General features: G+C 40.4%; 1 protein-coding gene across 11 annotated transcripts in view; it reads right to left on the bottom strand.

The window, feature by feature from the left end:
* The window catches only part of LOC551623 (nucleolysin TIAR), a 465359-nt gene that overhangs the window by 10428 nt on the left and 435979 nt on the right, over positions 1 to 18952 (bottom strand). For all 11 annotated transcript variants that reach the window (XR_003306248.1, XR_003306246.1, XR_003306247.1 and 8 more), the window contains one exon: positions 2948 to 3128. Coding sequence is in view for 3 of the 11 variants with exons in the window: in XM_026445773.1 (XP_026301558.1) it covers positions 2948 to 3128 (181 nt within the window). In the remaining 8 variants the exon portion in view is untranslated. The remainder of the gene's footprint in view (positions 1 to 2947; positions 3129 to 18952) is intronic.

The raw sequence follows: 18952 nt of genomic DNA, 5'->3' as shown, positions 1-18952 counted from the left end.
GTCCAGGGTGACGGAACTGCGGCAGACGAGAGAGATTCTGGGATAACAAGGATTGCTGGAAGGAGCGAGAGGAAAGGAGTTTGGAAATATGGTGGCACGTGCGCGTCGATCAGAATGGGAGAAATTCTTCCCCTCTGTTTTCCCAAACATTGGTTATTTCGAATCCAACGAATACTCCTCCGTTACTGAAGAGTATATCATCGTCATCTTCATTCTTCGAGAATGGTATTTTTTCTATTTTACAATCGTATAACGTAAAGTATCGCCACGTTGAATTCTAATTCTAATCGCGAAAATGGATTACGTTTAATGTCGCGTGATGATGTATTGGGTTGGCAACTAAGTAATTGCGGATTTCAATTGAAGTTGATGACGACCTAATCAAAGCAATAATCGATTCGGATCGTCACAGTACAACTCGTGAGATTGCAGAGAAACTTCATGTATCGCGTACATGCATTGAAAACCACTTAAAACAACTTGGTTATGTTCAAAAACTCGATACATGGGTTCCTCACGAACTGAAAGAAAAGCATTTAACGCAACGCATTAACAGCTGCCATTTGCTAAAGAAACGTAATGAAAATGATCCATTTTTAAAACGACCGATAACTGGCGATGAAAAATGGGTTGTTTACAACAATATCAAGCGGAAAAGATGGTGGAGCAGGCCACGTGAACCAGCTCGAACAACATCGAAAGCTGATATTCGTCGAAAGAAGGTTTTGTTATCAGTTTGGTGGGATTACGAAGGAATTGTCTATTTTGAACTCTTACCACCCGATCGAACGATCAATTCTGTCGTCTACATCGAACAACTAACGAAATTAAACAATGCGGTTGAAGAAAAGCGGCCCGAATTGACAAATCGAAAAGGTGTTGTATTCCATCATGACGATGCAAGGCCACACACATCTTTGGTCACTCGGCAAAAATTATTGGAGCTTGATTGGGATGTTTTGCCACATCCACCATATAATCCTGACCTTGCACCATCCGATTACTTTTTGTTTCGATCTTTACAAAACTCCTCGAATGGTAAAAATTTCAATAATAATGATGATATCAAATCGTACCTGATTCAGTTTTTTGCTAATAAAAACCACAAGTTTTACGAACGTGGGATTATGATGCTGCCCGAAAGATGGCAAAAGGTCATTGATCAAACGCATTACGGAATAAAGTTATTTAGTTCCATGAAAAAATTGTCTTTGATTTTCTAAAAAAAATCCGCAATTACTTAGTTGCCAAGCCAATATAATACCGCGTATTGCGATATCGAAGCGGCACGTGAACTTTCGAACGTAGATGTGTGTGCGCGTGTATAGTAGTCGTAGCAACGAAAGAAAGAGCGAACGGAGAAGAAGTATTCCTTCTTGCGACGATAGAATTCAATTATTGCGTACCGTGTGCTCTTTGTGTACATATACATATATATATATATACACACCGCTATTTACGTGGCGCAAAGCGTGAGAAAGTGGGAAAAATTGCCAAGGATAAATGACGTCCCGTTACGGTAAATTAATGGAAAGCGAGTTGCATGGTGATCGCACGGTTTTTTGTTACGGTGATCATTATTTTGATGAATTACATCGTAAGATAAATTATCGGGTGAATTGCTTACCCCCTCCTCCCCCCAGGTATCGTCTATTAATAATAAAACTCGGAGAATGAGAAACGAGAAGAAGAAGAAGAAGAAGAAGAGGAATCGGATTATAGGGGAGGGGGGAGAAGACGAGAGCGAGAATCGAATGTTAAAAGTAATCGAGATGATCAATTTTTTTTTATCTTACCGCGAGCAATTTGTCTCGGAAGGGAAGGAGATAGGATCTTCCGTTGATGGTAGAAATCGCGGACTCATGGTTATTTTCACTCTGACCACATCACGCTTGTGTATGCGTATGTGTGTGTGTGTGTATGTGTGTGTGCACGATTGGATGTACGTACGAGCGATATCGGCCGATATCGATCGAATGTGCAAGTGATTTTGGCCGTATTCCGAAATCAGCTATCAATTTCGGAAAGCATCATTGCATCCCCTGTCAGATGCCAGAAGTTTCGGTTAAAGACATCATGATGTTATCATGTGCTCTCGGTTCAAACTTCATGATGCGTCCTCCCCCTTCCACCTTTTCCCTTCCACTTTTTCCACTTTAAACGTTTGCCAACCAAAGTCTGGCGGAATGAAGCATTTGGCTCGAATTTCCACGTTCCAGAATTTTATTAAACCGAAGTTAAGCACGGTTAATTAAACTACACGTCTCTTTCGTCGAGTTCTCGTTTTTTTTTTTTAACTCGGGATTTTTAATTTTTGGAGAAAAAAGGAGGGGGGAAAAACAAAAGGAAAAAAACACGAGAGATCGAATCCATCGAATAGAAGAAAAAACGTGATATCTTTCTCGCGCGTTTAATAAATTTAACGATAACTTTAATTCGTCCACCTATTTGGACTACCGCTGTAGACCTGAAAGTTCCCTTCCCCCCCTCCCCGTTGAAAGATAATCCGGCTTTAGCGCGAAGAATTTATTATCTCAAACTCGCCATTCTCGTACGTGAGAACTTTTTCTATCGATCAGCTTAACCTCCCTCTCCCTCCTTCCTCCGTTTTGCTCACCTTTCTTTCGCACGATGATCCCTGACTGCCACTTCAGCGCTACCTTCACCTTAGGGACTTGTTGTCGCACTGACATCTCCGAGAGATATTACACGTAACGTATATCACCACGACATTTCAACAACAGCGCGGCGCGCGGTCTTGAGGGACGCGAAGAATCGAGAGAGATCGTAGAAACTTTTTGAAAATAATAATAAGTTTCGATGGAACGAGCGATGCGTCCGTCTCCGTTTATATATATAAGTTACAACGTTAATTTCTTTCTTTTTTTTTTAATTTATCGTATATATTTATCGAGAAGAGTTAGGGGGTTGAAGAGATAAAATTTACCTGATAAAAGCGTAACCCTTGTCCTTGAACACGCGAATCTCTTGGATGGATCCGAAAGGCGAAAAGGTTTTTTGCATTAGCTCTTCCGTTAGACCATTGGTGAGTCCGCCGCAGTACACCGTGCAGTTGGTCGGACTACTTTGATTGTACACTTCGTCGAAAGTCAATGGTTTCGCGTTTGCTGCAAAGAGAGAAAAGAGAAAGGATAGGTTTAACGTTGATCCATTATTAAATTTACTTCATTTGTCGTGTGAAAAAAATGCTGGAAAATTACGGTGAAATTTCGTCGTACGAAATTTCATTCTAGCTATACGTTATCCGTTGTTAATATATATATATATAAGCTTTTTTAACACTTTTTTTAAAATATATTTGAGCGTAGCAGGCTAACAGCAGGGGTACAGTAGAATCTCGTTGGTGTCGATACATTAATAAGATCGTTAACACTGTCAAATTTGTAATCTAAAGTTCACTAGCTTCACGAATTTACATCAAAGTTACACTTAAGTCTAATTAGCTGCAAAGTTTGCCAGGTTCAACTTTGCCTCGACGCGGAAATTAATTGTAAAATTGCAAATAAAGTAGGTATGTACAAAATTATAAAGAGAGATGTCGTTATACGTAGTTGCAAAAACGTTTTAATCTCAAAGCTGGTGAAAAAAATATTATTAACATCGTCGTCCATAAATCGAATCAAAATCACGTTATAGCATTATCTTCGTTAAAGAGTCGATTCCGTTGTTACTGGACTGCGGATTTTCATCGTTCAAACATTCCGTATATATTTTACGTAAATAACGTAAACACAAAGCATCAACAAGTTCGCCATACGCGAATATATCTCTTCCGAACAAACAAACGTATCTATCGCGTAAAACTTGCCTTCAAACTTAATCGAAATCCTATTAAAAACAAGGAAAACTTTGAATCGCTATAACTTGGAAGATAATAAGTTTTTAGCGACGAATCAAAGATCGTTGGAAGCGCGGAACATTTCTCTTTGAAACGCTTTTTGAATTATCCCGATACGACTTCCGGTTGCCGAGATATCGTCGCGCAATGGAAAGGGTAATTTTTATTCGTTTACCATCCTCGGCCTCGGTCGCTTACTCGGACCTCTCGCTCGCTCGTCCCGTCTCCCCGTCCATCTATCTCGAGTTGCGAACAAGCGACGGACACGATTCTTGCAAGTACTACGCATTTCCAAGAGATAAATATAGGTCACTGGGTTGCGGGGCCATTCGTAATCTTCGCTAAACATTTGAATGCTCGTATCTCGGCAACCGATCGAGATATCGGGATAAAACAAAAAAGGAATTCAATGGTACGATTTCCTTCATATTCCGAATGAGTTTTTAGATTTTTTTTTTTTACAATTTCTTACGTTTTTTTATGTATGAAACGTTGAAGTAGCTTCAAAGCACACAGGAATATAATATGGTTTGACATATACAAAAATATGATATATTTTTTGTATCGAACATCCGCAGTCTAGTTCGTTATTCAGTGAAAATATTGGTACTTAATTTAAGTGATGTATATTAATCGTGAAATTTCGAATAATTTTGACAATGTAAGGAAAATATATCGTTAAGAGCTTTTCGTTTTATATTTCTGAGAAAATCAAAGGAAAAAGTAGTTTAACAAACAATCGTCGATTTCCTTTATATATAAGGAAATATTCAATGTTTTGATATTCTTGCGATTCAAATTGTCTCTCTATCTAATGCAAAACGTCTGATACACATTCGATGCTTTCGATACATTAAAACGTGTTTGTAGAGAGAGAAAAAAAAAAAAAAGAAAATTCATGCATTACCAAATATTCAATTGTAATTCGTATCTCTTTTAAAAATACAAATATTTACTTTACTTCTAGAAAAAGTAACCCAACGTTTTACGATATTTACGATGAATAATGATTAATCAAAAAAAAAAAAAAAAATAATAATTTTCCAGAGAATATAACATAACGAACCTTAATGGAAACGCATGCATCTACAATATCGTTTCACAAAAAAAAAGAAAAAAAAAAATAGAATATAGAATCGAGTTCAAAAGTTGCAGAATCAAGGACTATAATAAGAACCCAAGGACTTCTTTCTCTTTTTAACGCTCGATATCACTCGTTCAATTAATTAACACCGTTATTCGTCCCTGTTATATAATCCCATCGAGTGTACGTTAAACGAAAGAGGCGAAATAACGAAAGAGAGAACGGCCCCTTAACACATTTAACGTGCCGCGAAACGAACGAGGGTTTGACACTCGCTCGTTCAGGTTTCGACATCGATCGTCGTTTTCGTTTCCGAAAGCTCGTTGTTCTTCGTTCGCGGCTCGAGACCTGCCTCGTAAAAAAAAAAAAAAGAAAGAAAGAAAGAAAGAGATAAAAAAAATAAAGAACAATAATAATTTCATGGACACGGAATGCAGCGAAAGAAAAATCGATGTAGCGGGAAGAAAATTTTTCTTTTTTTTTTTTAAAGCGAACCGATAAGTCGGCAGGGGAGGGGGAGGGGGTTGCGACATTCCGAGAATACCTAGAATAACGTTCGAGGGAGGCGTGGAGGGGAGGGGAGGGGGCAATAAAGAGATAATGCCGAGCTTTCAGAAACGAAGGGAACGTTTCTACGTTCCCCTTCCCCCTCTCTAAGGTAAGTTCTTAACGGAACGTTCCAACGTTCCTAAGAACCTTCCTATCCCCGAACGAGGCAATTACAGGCCGTGGTTTACCGTGGTCGCGCGTTTACACCCGTAGCCTGCGCGCTACCCTGGCTATAGGCTAAGCCCCCGGTACGATCGTAAACTTAGGTGACGGGGGGGGGGGGGGAGAGAGAGGGAGGGTTCAACCTCTTTGGCATCGCCGTTCGATATCTCGAACAGCTCTAACCTGGTGCACCGAGTTCCACGTCGTCGTCGTCGTCGTCGTCGTCGTCGGACCTGACCTCTTTCCGGCTATCACCGATGCTAACACGGCAAAGCGGATGCAACTTGGATATCTATGAGCGTTAAACGCGTCTAATTTTTGCCGTGTAACATTCTCTCTCTCCTCCCATTTACAGATGTAAGAACGGAGAAAGGGTTTTTATTTTTTTCCAAGTGATTTTGTAAAAGGGAGATTTTTTTATAAAGGGGTTATCGAACGAAGTGAAAGTAATTAATTATCATTGAATTATTGTACGTAAAGTTGTTTTTTCTTTTTTAAGAAAGGATCTTAATCGTGAAATATAACTCCTTCAATTTCTATGTATTTTTTAGTTATCTAGAAAGAAGGGATAGATTTGTTAAATAACTTAAGAAGATGTTGAACGAGGATCTACGTCATTTTTAAAAAAACCGATCTCTCGCGTCTTCCCTCCGTTAGAAAATATCGATTAAGCTGATAGATTTCGACGGTTAAGCTACAATTTTCGAGTTAATAGGAAGGAAAGCCGACTCTCTGATCTTATCGAATATATTTTTCTTCTTCGTTCCACGTGAATTGACGTTGAAAAAAAGAGAAATAGAAAAAATAAAAAAGGAAAAGAAAAGGAAGAGAAGAAAAAAAGGAAAGGAAGAAAAGAAAATCGAAATTCATATCGGACGATCTATTGGAAAAATTGCCACGAAGGGTTTAAAGGATAGTAGGCTGAAAAATTGAGGAGTTACTATAGATCCGTGCCGATGATAAAGCTTTCATAGTAGCTGGTCTCCGTGAATGAAAATCAGCTTTAAGAGAAAAGATCGTGGAGATGAGATCGGTACGCCCCGAAAAGCTTTTCCCAGAGATAGAAAGAGTAACCATTTGCGATCAAAAATTTTATCCTGGCTTATTCACGCTGAAAGTTTATCGACTTTTCAGTGATTCGTAACCACCTCTTGTTTCAAATCGTCTATTAAAAAAAAAAGAAAAAAAGAAAGAAAGAAAAGAAGAAGAAGAAGAAGAAAAACGAATAAAAAAAATAGAAAAAATCGTAAAAATAATCGTAAATTCACTTTTCCCTGTATATATTCTTACACATCATAATATAAACGAAATATCGAGGAGAAGGAAACGAATGTATCATCGTCATGTATCTCCATCGTTCGCTTATTTAATTACGAAAAAAGAAAGAAAGAAAGAAAGAAAGAAATTCAATAATGACAAGAAAGCAAGCACATATACATCGCGATATAACAACGATACATCTCCCTCCCGCCATTTTCCTCCTAGAATCTCTCTCGATAAATGACCTATATTCGCGCGACCAAGCCACGGAAGCGGATATATCTCGTTTAAGGAAATCTATCTAGGGCTATATTTACCGGACCTTTCGATTCGCCCTGTCGCCGCGAAGGGTGATCCGTGATTTATGGGTTGCGGCTTAGACACAGACCGACATAAGGTTCTCCATTACCAGGAGGAGAGTGGAATGGGGAGGAGAGGAATGGAGAGGAGAGACCTACCCCCCTCCCCCAGATAGGTCGACACTCGGCTCATTAAGCACTTGATTACACGAACGCGGCTAAATCGAACTTCTCTACACGCTCAATCAATGGCGATCCCTCCCCCTTCAGGAGCACGCTCCGGTGAAACTTTATTCTTATCTGGCCAGGGAAGAAGGGAGGGAACAAGTCGGCGATCGGCTAACTAGATTTATCGCGCTAGATCTAGCAACTTTTTACTTGGCTGAATCCCCGATAACTTTGGCCAGCTACGACTCCTCACCTCCTCCTTCCCCCCGCTCCGACAGGTACGGCCCCGAACGGGATGAAAGATCAACAAGAAATTCGTGGGGTAAACTCGAAATTTTCCCGTGTGCGCGCGAACAGGTCTCGGACAGGTTTCCGCACAGTTTTCCCGAGGTCGAATGGAAAAAAGGAGGAAGAAAAAGGGGAGGAAGAGGGGTGGGTTGAACGAGGGAGAATGAAAGGGAAGGAGAAAATAATGGAGGAGGAGAGGAAGGGAGAGGGAGAAAGTGAGAAAGGGGGAAAAAAAAGAAAAAAGAAAAAAAAAAGGAAGGAAGGGATGTTGGACTTTCGCAATATCTTCTCTCTCTCTCTCTCTCTCTCTCTCTCTCTCTCTCTCTCTCTCTCTCGGGGAAGGAAGTTTCCACTTTTCACCATTTTATGGCGAATGGAATCTCTAGTGGTCGACGATGGAACTCGAATGTACGTATCTCGTATCCCCTTAAATAACGTAGATACTCGAAGTTTCGTTGGCACTGGCCAGCTTCAACCCCCCTAAGCGCGCCAATATCCCACCCAGAGTAAATTCATAGTGGAGGCTGGCTTTAAGTGGACATCGGGCTCCCCCTCCCCTCCTCCCTTTCTTTTTCTTTCCTTCTCGTCCGACCGACCATCCACAGATATTTGAATAATTAGTTTGCCAGGCCCCTGTGCGGCGCTACGTATTTATAACTTTCCCTCCGTTAAAGCGTTATATCGACCGGGATGGAAAAGATAAAAATTCCCTTTTCTGCTCTCTTTCTCTCTTTCCCCCCTCGTCGCTCTTCCCCTTCTTACTCCCGCTCTTTCCTTCTTACGCCTTTCTTTCTTCTGCTTTCCACCACCACCACCAACGCGCCTCCCAATTGTTGTCCCGTAATTGTTATCCGTTTTGCGGTTACCGAAGAACCGCTTAAGTCATTGTCTGCGATAACAGCCCTACTTTGCAATGATAATCACGCTCGTGGAATACGATTATTCCACGGAGCCGGGTTTGCGTCATTACGGTATCTAGAATAGGTGAATTTTTGAAGGGTAAATACAAAGGTTGTAAATGTGAGGCATAAACCGTTTCTCTTTTTTTGTCTCTCTCTTTCTCTTTCTTTTTCTTTTTTCTCTACTATTACCACACCACAGCTACTACTACATTTTTAATTTTCCACGTTTTAAAGATGGTCTTTAATTATCTTTCGTCGCGAATCTTAAATTTTCCCTTCCTTTCCTTCGGAATAATAATACACGACGAAAGGTAATGTTAACGAAACGTGGATGTATATTTTTAAAAGTTAAATTCGTTCAACTAATCGTTTCGTTGTTTGAACAACATTGGTTCATAATCTAGTGATAAAGACTAGAGAGAAGAAGAAGAAGAAGAAGAAAAAAGAAATGGAACAGTGTCAAGATCAAAATCTTCCAAGACGAAAAATATAGATCAGAATTTCACGCAGTAGTATATATGCGCGTAGGAAAAAGGTGCACGTGAATACGAAAATTAGAAAAGGAAATTATTAGAAACATTACAATATAGTTGGAAAATGATAGATTGTGCCAATAGATTATGGATATACGTCATCACTCGAGTTGCTAATTACCGTGTTGAAATGTTGTTTCGCAATTAATTCAAGGATTTGTGCAATACACATTTGTACCTCTTAACTAAGCATAAATTCTTACTTCTTCGTTCCTCAATTCTAACTAAATCAGCAGAATAATAGAGGTGAAAGTATTAAAAAAAAAAAAAGAAAAAAAAAAGAAATGAAGAAAAAGAGGGGAAAAAAAGAAGGAAAGAAAGAAAGAAAAGAAAAAGAAATATAGTAAAAGTGAAGGAAAAAAGTGAAGAAAGATTCAGCGTACTTTTATGTCCTTTTTTACCTTGCTTAACTTCTACAACTTCTCCTCTCACTCTTTCTCTCTCTCTCTCTCTCTCTTTCCCTTTCTCTCATTTTTCCTTCCGCGCATCTAGCTTGGTCTATCTTTTTTTCTTTTTTTTTTCTCTTTCTTTTACACAATTTTTCCACAATTTCGAATATCCTCGTATAAAAATATCTTTCGAAACAAGGGAAAATAGACGAGCATGCATATCGAAGCCAATATGTGTACATTGTATTATAAAACGTTACGACACAGAAAATTACTTTCAACGAAATTCGTACGACGTCGCTAAATACGTACTTACATACATACGTATATGTACTACATTCTATCGTATGCACACGTTACATGTATATATAATTATATATATATAGTTATATATGCAAAGGCTGAAAAAAAGGGATTCATGGCTTTAGGAACGCATAGTACTTTATCGACAAAAATTAATCCAATTGATGTAACGTTTTAAAAGTTCATCTTTCTTTATATTCACACATATATATAATATATATGTGTGTGTGTGTGTGTGTATGATAATAATAATAATATGTATATATACATTTTGTAAATCGACGATATTTTTGTCGATACTTTTTTTTTCCAAACTGAATTTACTAAGCGTTCGTAAAGGCTTGTATCTTTCCTTCAATGCCCTTTGAATAAGAAGACGACCAAGACAAGACTACCAATCCGAATACAGTATACTTCTAGTCAAAATGATAAAACAGCAGTTCGCTCGCTCGTTGTTGACTCGAGTTAATAAAATGTTTAGAGTAAGAGAGTAAGTCGAAACGAAAATTTTCCCTCTTTGCAAAATCTTCGAATGAAAGAATTCGATGAAGAATCGAATGATCACCGATACGCGCGTAAAAGAATATAAGATATAATACATCTATATATATATATATATGTATTTCTTTTTTTCTTCGTAAGATGTGTCGATGATCGGAGCAAGCAAGAGAGAAAAAAAAAAAAGAAGTAACAAGGACGAAAGAGAGAACAGCTGTATGTACACGGAGAAAAATAGTAGCGATAGAATATTATTATTTGAAATGAGAACGATTTTGGCCCATGCCAAGTGATCGGCATCGACTCATCGGTTTGCTTCCTTTACTTCCGGTTGGTTTATCGTTACACATCTATATACGGGTAACTCCGCAACAACAGGTAGATGGATATTTAGCTGATATTTTTCTCCACGCAAGAAAACGTATAAATATAACGTATAAAGTACGAAGAGAGTGAAAAAATGGAAAGTTAAGAGAATGTTTAATAATAATAGCAATAATAATAATAATAATAATAATAATAATAATAATAATAATAATAATAATAATAATAATAGTAATAATAATAATAATAGTAATAATAAATAATAATAGTAATAATAATAATAATAATAATAATAATAATAGTAATAGTAATAGTAATAATAGTAATAATAATAATAATAATAGTAATAATAATAATAATAATAAAAATATAATAATAAAAATATAATAATAATAATAATAATAATAATTATGGTAATAAGTACAACAAAGAGTATAAGTAATGTAATATCAAGGTATTTGAAAAGTTAGAAAGAAGTAATGATTATTAAAAAGAGATAAAAAAGTAAGAAAAAAGTATGAAACATATTTTGTAGTAGTATAAAGGGTATTATAAATTAGATAACGTTCGTAGCTAGCTTGCTTTGAGTTTTGGTACACTTACACACTTTTGTCTAAGCTCTCACTCCCTCTCTCTTTCTTTCTCTCTTTTTCTTTTTCTCTGTTTCCTATTGTCCTTTAACTCCTGCCGTATCACCCTCCTGCAAAATATCCGTGTTAAAACGACACGTACGAGAAATAACGAGGTGCGTGGTTAACGGATTCCTACGGAATACGATCGCAAATTTTTCGTTTCGCAAATTCGTCATTCGATTATCTTTTTTCATCGCATTATTATTATTATTATTATTATTATTATTATTATCATTATTTTAAACAAACGCGAAATATCTAATTGCGCTTAACGAAAATGAAATATTACGGCAATATCGATCGAAAACGATTCGATACTGCGTTAAATTTTATACACGTTGTAACGCGATGCAAAACGGTATACAAGGAAAAATCAGAATGAAAGGATATATATATATATATATATATATATATCCAGAATCGTGAGTTTTTCTTTTTCACAAATGTGCGCCATTTAACGAGCTTCATCTTTGAATAGATTCCTTTTTTCCCCTTATTACGCTTCTCGCTTACAACTTTGACTATTGTTCGTACATCCTTATGCCGCTCGGCCACTAACGACAATTTAATGGATCCGCTCACATAATGACAAAAAACCGAGTATTTCCGGGCTAGTTCCTTCTATCTCCTCAGATTATACTATAAATACCATACGATGCATCTTTCTTTCTTTTTTTTTTTTACAAATAAAATAAAACAATAATTGCAATTAAAGAAAAGAAGAAAGAAGCTCGAACCGTCTAATATCTACGAATCATCCTCACTCTGCGTCATTCTTTATTCGATCTTCTTTATCGATTGACGAACCAATCTCTCAATTTCATCTCGTGAAACAAAAACTATATCCTGTGTTTCAACGGCCTTTTTAACTCGATTCTTTCGAGGAATATTTAGAAAATCGGCGACGTATTCGTCTCAGGAAGGTAGAGGATAGAAAAACCTACACTATTGTATCAGTGATAATAAACACGGACATTATCAGGATTAATAAAGCTGGCTAGGGTTTAAACGAAGCCCGCCACGCTCCTGCCAAGAAGGCGCGGAGGAGTAACCCGTTAAACTTTCCGTATAATCTCGGCAGTTTCGCGGAGGCTCGAAATCCGGCAACGCGTTCCAACTCCACGCGAGTTTATTCCGCATCGAAAAATCTCGCGTTCATTCCTCTGTTATTTACGAGCTCCGTTGTCTCGCGCGATCTAACGAGCTCTGCTCTCACCACCCTTTAAACCTCTATCTCCTTTCCGTCCACGAGCAAGTATCGAGGTTAGTTTCATCCGCGCGTCGATACTTGAAGCGAGAATGCATGTGTATATATATATATTTTCCACGATACAAGTTGAAAAGAAAATTTACGACCGTTCCCTTTAACCTTCGTCCGTTGGAGTAATGGGCGCGAGGCAGCAAGCGATACAAAGGGTGGGGAGGGGACGGTTGATTGAATTGTAAACGCGGACACGAGGATATAGACACGGATATAGACGGATCGAAATCTCGCACTCTCGATTTTCTGCCCGTCGCGTTTCGAGCGGAGGGAAAGAAATTCGTCGGAGGGACGAAATTAATTGGAATCGGTCGGTGAGGAGGGGTGGTGAGGAGCCCCCGATACACGCAAACACGTATTGGACACCTTTATCGGGGCCACTAATCTATTAAGGCGAGCCGTGGAGAAGGGCGAAAGCTCGAATTTATGCCGCGACTACAAATCTTGGCTTGGCGCGGAGAACCGAGCGCGGAGTTGAAAACCACGTAGAACTGAAACCACCAGACCCTCTCTCTCTCTCTCTCTCACTCTACGAGCCTCCTTGAGTTCCAGATTCTACGGTAATCGATCGCCAGACGAAAACACCTCTATTAGAAATCCACAACCGTCTTACGAGCCACGAAGCTCGTCGGCTGGGGTGGAAGTAAATCTTGGTTAATGGTCTATACTTGTAGCGCCGCTGGCAACAACAACAACCTATACCCTTCTTTCTCCCTGAAAGAATTAACTGCTAACAAATAACATTCGGGTCGGAGATAACATCGAAACAATCGAGGGAGCCAGCATCCATTCCCACACACTTTCCTCTTCCTCCCCCCCGCTTTTCACTTTAAATCAGATTAATGATGCGTCTACGGATATAAATACATATATATATTCTGTATATAGAAAAGTATAAAGGAGAATTTTCGTTTCAAAAACAACGCCTCCAAGTATATTTGCCAACCAAGTTGGAAACTGTACAGCTCGTGTGAAAAAAGAAACGAAGAGGAGAGGCATATGCGTAAGAGGCGCGCAGGAGAGAGAGAGAGAGAGAGAGAACACGAAGCAGCATGCACGAAACAGAGAGGAGAGAAGGCGAGGAGGTAGGAAGAGGTAAGACAGGGTGTGGAAGTAAGAGCGAAAGAGAAAGCGATCGAAACGCTTAAAGAGCCACGGGGGTGTTGAACAGCGTTCCGCACTCGAGGACGAAATGGCCTCCCCGCCGCTTTATCGAAACGGCGGGGAAAACCAATCCTCTCTCCTCTCCCTCTCTCTCTCTCTGCACCTTCGCTCGCCTTTCGCGTATATGCGCCTACATTACCTTCGATCCGCATCTCTGCGAGCCCTGGCCGGCCCCTACACCCACTCCGTCGCTCCCTCCGACCGACCCCCGACCTCCCTTCGACCTCCAACCTCCCTGTACCAAACGTGTTCGCCATCTCTCCTCCATCCCCGCCGAGTAGTCGCTCCCCGTGTTCCTAACCCGACCACCGCAACCCTCAGGAATTTCATTTCGTATGCCAGCCTAATTATACGCCGCAGTTTTACACGTTTCCACGCGTCCCCTCCTTCTTTCCCCCATCCTATCGCCGCCATCCCTCTCTATTCCCGAATCTTTCGAGAGAAACGAAGAATTCGATCTTCTTTTCTTTCCTCGGCAGGAAAGAAATTTTAATTCGAAGAATGTGTAAAATAGAGAGAGAGAGGGAGAGGGAGGGAGGAAATTATATTTCGTCTCGAACGATTAACAATGAATTTAAATTTCGTATCATCGAACGAGCAGAAATGATATCGCATTCCTGAAAACTGAATCTCCGGTCGCGATATACGCCCGATATCGCGCGCGTTAACCTCTCCCCCTTTCCCCCCCGCCGAGAAGTCGTTACAAAACTAATTTAAATTTCTTAAGAGCCTTAAATTCCCCAAGTTCCGTTAAAATTTTACAATCGCGCAATCGACCTAATTATCAGTTTTTCCATAAATCCGGAGGGAGGGGAACAAATGGGTTTCCTCGCGCGTAAAAAAAAGAAGAAGAAGAGGAAGAGGAAGAAGAGAAAAAGAAACCCAACCTCCTCGTTCTCCGTAAATATCTTTTGAAAAACTTGAACCGGAGTCGAGTACGGGAATCGACATTTGCCCTTCCACGATTCTTCCCCTTTTTCGATCGAAAATTTCTTCGTTTCCCCGCAAAGGGAACATGCAGTCCGCTATTCGGAGCAAAGTAAATCTGTCCAGAGACGGGATGGAATACGATGGAAGGATACACGGAGAAGAACATCTGAAAAAAGCGAGGGAAGCGTATTATTGCGGCAGTTGGTAATACGAAGGTGGCGATAGCTGTGATTGCTCGACCAACGACGCAGGGATGGGGGTTAATGGTTGTAGCGTTGATTCTCCCCGTAAATCGGTTATCCATTCGCCCTCTTCCCTATTTTTCTTCCTTCGCCTCCACATCCATCTTTGTTGGCAGCTGCGTTGGCCCAGCGACGATCGTCGTTTCGACCTTCGTCCTTCACCTCCTCCCCTATCTGACACGATTAAACCGATCGCGAAATTGCCACGATTTTGCTTCATACGAAATACGCGATTTCTCCTTTCCTTTAAATTATTACCTTCGAATTTTTTCCATCGTTACTCTATAATTTAAAAGGGATGACGGACACGATTATTAAAATTACTCGGAAGAAGTCTTCGACAAAGAGAGAGAGAAGGAAAGAAAATTCGAGGCGAAGTTTTATTTCGAAAGTAACATATACTTTCCTGGGATAGGTTAAACATTTCACGTAGCCAAAGAACAAGTAGTAAAAAAAAGTAGATGGTGAAACATTATTTCCCAATAAGATCGCGATATCGTTTCCTTTCTGGAAAAGCAGGAGCTCTCTTTCTCTCTCTTTCTCTCAGTTTTTGGCGGACGACGAAGAGGCGCAATATATCAAAGCTATTCAGCAATAATAATTTCCCCGCGATTCTATTTCCATGCAAAAAGATACACGGTCTAGGTGGTGCGGCAGAACGACCCTCCCCCTCCCCCATCCCCGAGAGTGATGTACGATCTTGATTGGCCGAATCGAAGTAGACGTCGCGTAGGGGAACAAACGAGCGCCGATTTACATGGGAAATCCGGGAGAGCGAAATTGCGGAGTAGGTTTATCGGCACGATTTGTATAATCGTCAAAGTTTTTGGGGTTCGGGCAGGGCGACCGTGCGCGAGCTCAACCCTTCTCTCTCTCTCTCTCTCTCTCGAGCAAACTCGATCGATCCTCGCCATCGAGAATCTAATTTTAACCCAACGCCACTGTCAATTCGCTTACTGATTATCGCCAACCGCTCTGCGTGGAAATTTCTCTTCTCGCGAGCAGCTTTGAATTTCATTTTCCTCGCGAAACGAAACGAAACGGAACGAAGCGAAGGAATTTCGAGGTTAAAATCCCGTTAAAGAGACACAGATATCCCGTTTACACCGTACGATGTTTCGTCACGAGTGGAGCGATGGGTTTCGATCGCATCTGAAAAACGAGCAAAAAAGGAGAGAAGGAAAAGGAGAAAAGGGAAATCTGGATGCTTTAATGGATGTTGGGACGAGGTATTGTTTAGCCGCAGGGGCTAGGAAAAGATACATGGCTCTGGATATATTGTCTCTGGTGCGAGATACATCTCGAGCGGCGGAACACTTCTCGCAACAATACCTACGGGACCTGGCGCGCTCCTCTGCCTCTTCTGCCACGGGTCAGGTGTGCAGTTTCGAACGTACCATCGCCACCTTCGAAACGGGTCACCGAATGCATCCCCCTCCCTCTTGGAATGCACAGCCTGTACCGAAATGTACGGAAAATTTACCGTGTAATTGGTCACTTTGGGATGCCGGATACGATCGATGGGTCCAATTGGGAAAAATTTATCGGAGGAGAGGACTGTTACAAATGCCTCTATAATATCACGTCCATTTTTAATCTTCACGGTCAAGAAAGCTCGTTCGAAAGAAGGTATATATATATATATATATCGTTCGCTGTCGGAGGATGAATCAATAAGCGAAATGGAGAGGAGGAAGAGGAGGGAGATAGATGGAAGAAGTGTTCTCCTTCGCGTATTAATCCTTGTTTCACGCGACGTAATAATAAGACGAAATACGAGAGAACGAGCAGCATTAATCCGTCGAATCGGACTTTAACAACGAGTTGAAGTTAACTCGAAGATGAAGACGATGCATAGTAAAGTCACTCGAGTGGAGAAAAAAAAGCGTTTCGAAAGTAACCGAAATTACTAGTCGAGATAAAATTATATATAATAGGGCAATAGGTCATAATTTATTCATAAAAGCTTCCAACGTTTTCTCACGTCCCCTCTCCCTCTTTTCTCCCCAGGTTTTAACTTTTCATGCTCCTTTTATAAAATATTTCGTTCATCATTTATTGTTAGCCGCATTGCAAGTTGCAATATCCATAGTAATAAGGGTAACCCGCGAGATGCTCTGCAAGGAGCTACTTTTTCACTAACTCTATTATACGTGTAATTACCAACTTTACGAGAGAGAGAGAGAGAGAGAGGAAAAAGAGAAAAATGCTGGAACGATATACGCGCGTTGAAGAAAGTTTAAAGCGCGCGCGTAAATGGTTAAAAAGTCGGGGATCATTTAGGAGCTATTCTTCTCCGCGACGTATAATTCGAGGAGAAGGAATCGGAGTGGGAAGGTGAATATGAAACTTCATCGAGTATGCTTTAACGCTTTATCGATCGTACCTACGTGTCTCCTATCCCCCTCGATATACCTTTCGCATTTCACGCTCTCTGGATGGACGTATCCTTGAGAGAAGGGGTTGGGAAGAAAGCTAAGCGTCAAGGATTTAAAGCGGAGCTAAAGCTCATCCCTTCCCTGCGATCCTCGAGTCAATCGTAAATAACAAAGCTTCCAATTTTCTTCAATTTGGCGCCACGAAGGATGGAAGGAAGGACAAGGTAGTCGAGTACAAGCCGGTTTCTCCATTTTCGTTTCTTCTCGCGCGCCAACTTTATCCCTCCCGTGTAAAACGTCGCATTTCCCTGTTTCCTCCCGAGATCCGCACACTCGTCTACTTTACGTCGAACTCCAAGAAACGAACCCTTTCTCCCCTCCCTCCTCTCTCTCTTGCGCCCTCTTCCCTTCTAATTCGAATCACGCGCCGGATTTCGTATTCCGCCCGAAAGTTTTACATCTCGCCGCATTAGAGAGTCGGCAAGTCAAACTGACCCCGGAGATACTGGAGCAGAAGGAATTGCAACTTCCATCTGCCCCGCTCGCAGGAGGATAGTTTAAAGAGGGTGGCGCACTCGGGCGCACACTCTTCCCACTCGTTTAAATTGCGGCTAACAATTTCTCCCCGATTTCTGCGCCAACTGTTTATTACCTTATTGTATTATCGTAACGAGATAAGTTAGATTGCCAGTTTCGGGGGGAGAGGGAAGTAAGTTCGGCGGAGGGGAGATCGATGCTTTTCGAGCGGTGTGTACGCATTATTCGTACCTTTCGAAAATTCGAATCAAAAATTAGCCCTTGTGTATCATTGATCCACAATAGGATGAAAATTCGAACCAACCTTTCCAACTTCGCCTCTCCTTGTATATAATAATAATGCTTCCTCGCTTAATTTTACAATATCGAATTTTTAACAAAATTTTAACGACAATTTTCTTCTTTTGCTTCGTCTAAACTTTCGAAAAATAATAATAATAATAACAACAACATTAATAATAATGATGATGATGATGATTCCAAGAATGATGAAGCGTAGCTTAATAAATCGAAATTCCGGTTTTGGAAAAAAACAACGTTATTCCGATCCCGTCCATAGAGTTTTTTTATACAAATCGGGCGCGGAATTTATGCGAGGAGGACGCGAGGAGAACGAGAGGGCAAATATTGGGGCCGCCGATAAATTAGAATGCTTTGTTTGCGGTTGAATTTATTTATCGCCGTTGAAAGCCGGGGGGCATCGGGTAGTTCAAACAAAATTTCAAGTAGTAGCGAGCACGGATACCGCTTTGACGCCGGACACTTTCCACGCCCGCGTTACACGCATCACATTTTCGTCGCATCTCCCCCTCCTCCTCGCTCGACGAGAGTTAATCCCGGCCTCAGACAGAGATCCGATCATCTCTATCCAATTTTGCCACGATTGCACATCCGTTCATAAAGTCCACGGGACGGAACGTAAGAATCATTCTCGCGATATATCCTTCGAGAAATTTACGATCGAGGAGGAATCTTGCGTTTTCTTTACTTTTTTCTTTTTTTCCTTCATGATTTCGATCGAAACAACGTGTCTCGCGGCATGCATCAATTTATGACGATTCATTTTCTAAGGATGTCCTAAAATTAACGCAAAATTTGAATTTGCCGTCATTTTTGCATCAAGTTATTGGCAAGCTTGAAAAAAGAATGGTTTGATAGCTGAGAGTTTAATAAAAATGGAGCGTTATACG

This window comes from Apis mellifera, linkage group LG1 (assembly GCF_003254395.2).
Source record: "Apis mellifera strain DH4 linkage group LG1, Amel_HAv3.1, whole genome shotgun sequence".
NCBI lineage: Eukaryota > Metazoa > Arthropoda > Insecta > Hymenoptera > Apidae > Apis > Apis mellifera.
Note: the sequence above shows the minus strand (reverse complement) of the source record. Positions and strands in the feature narration are given on the sequence as shown.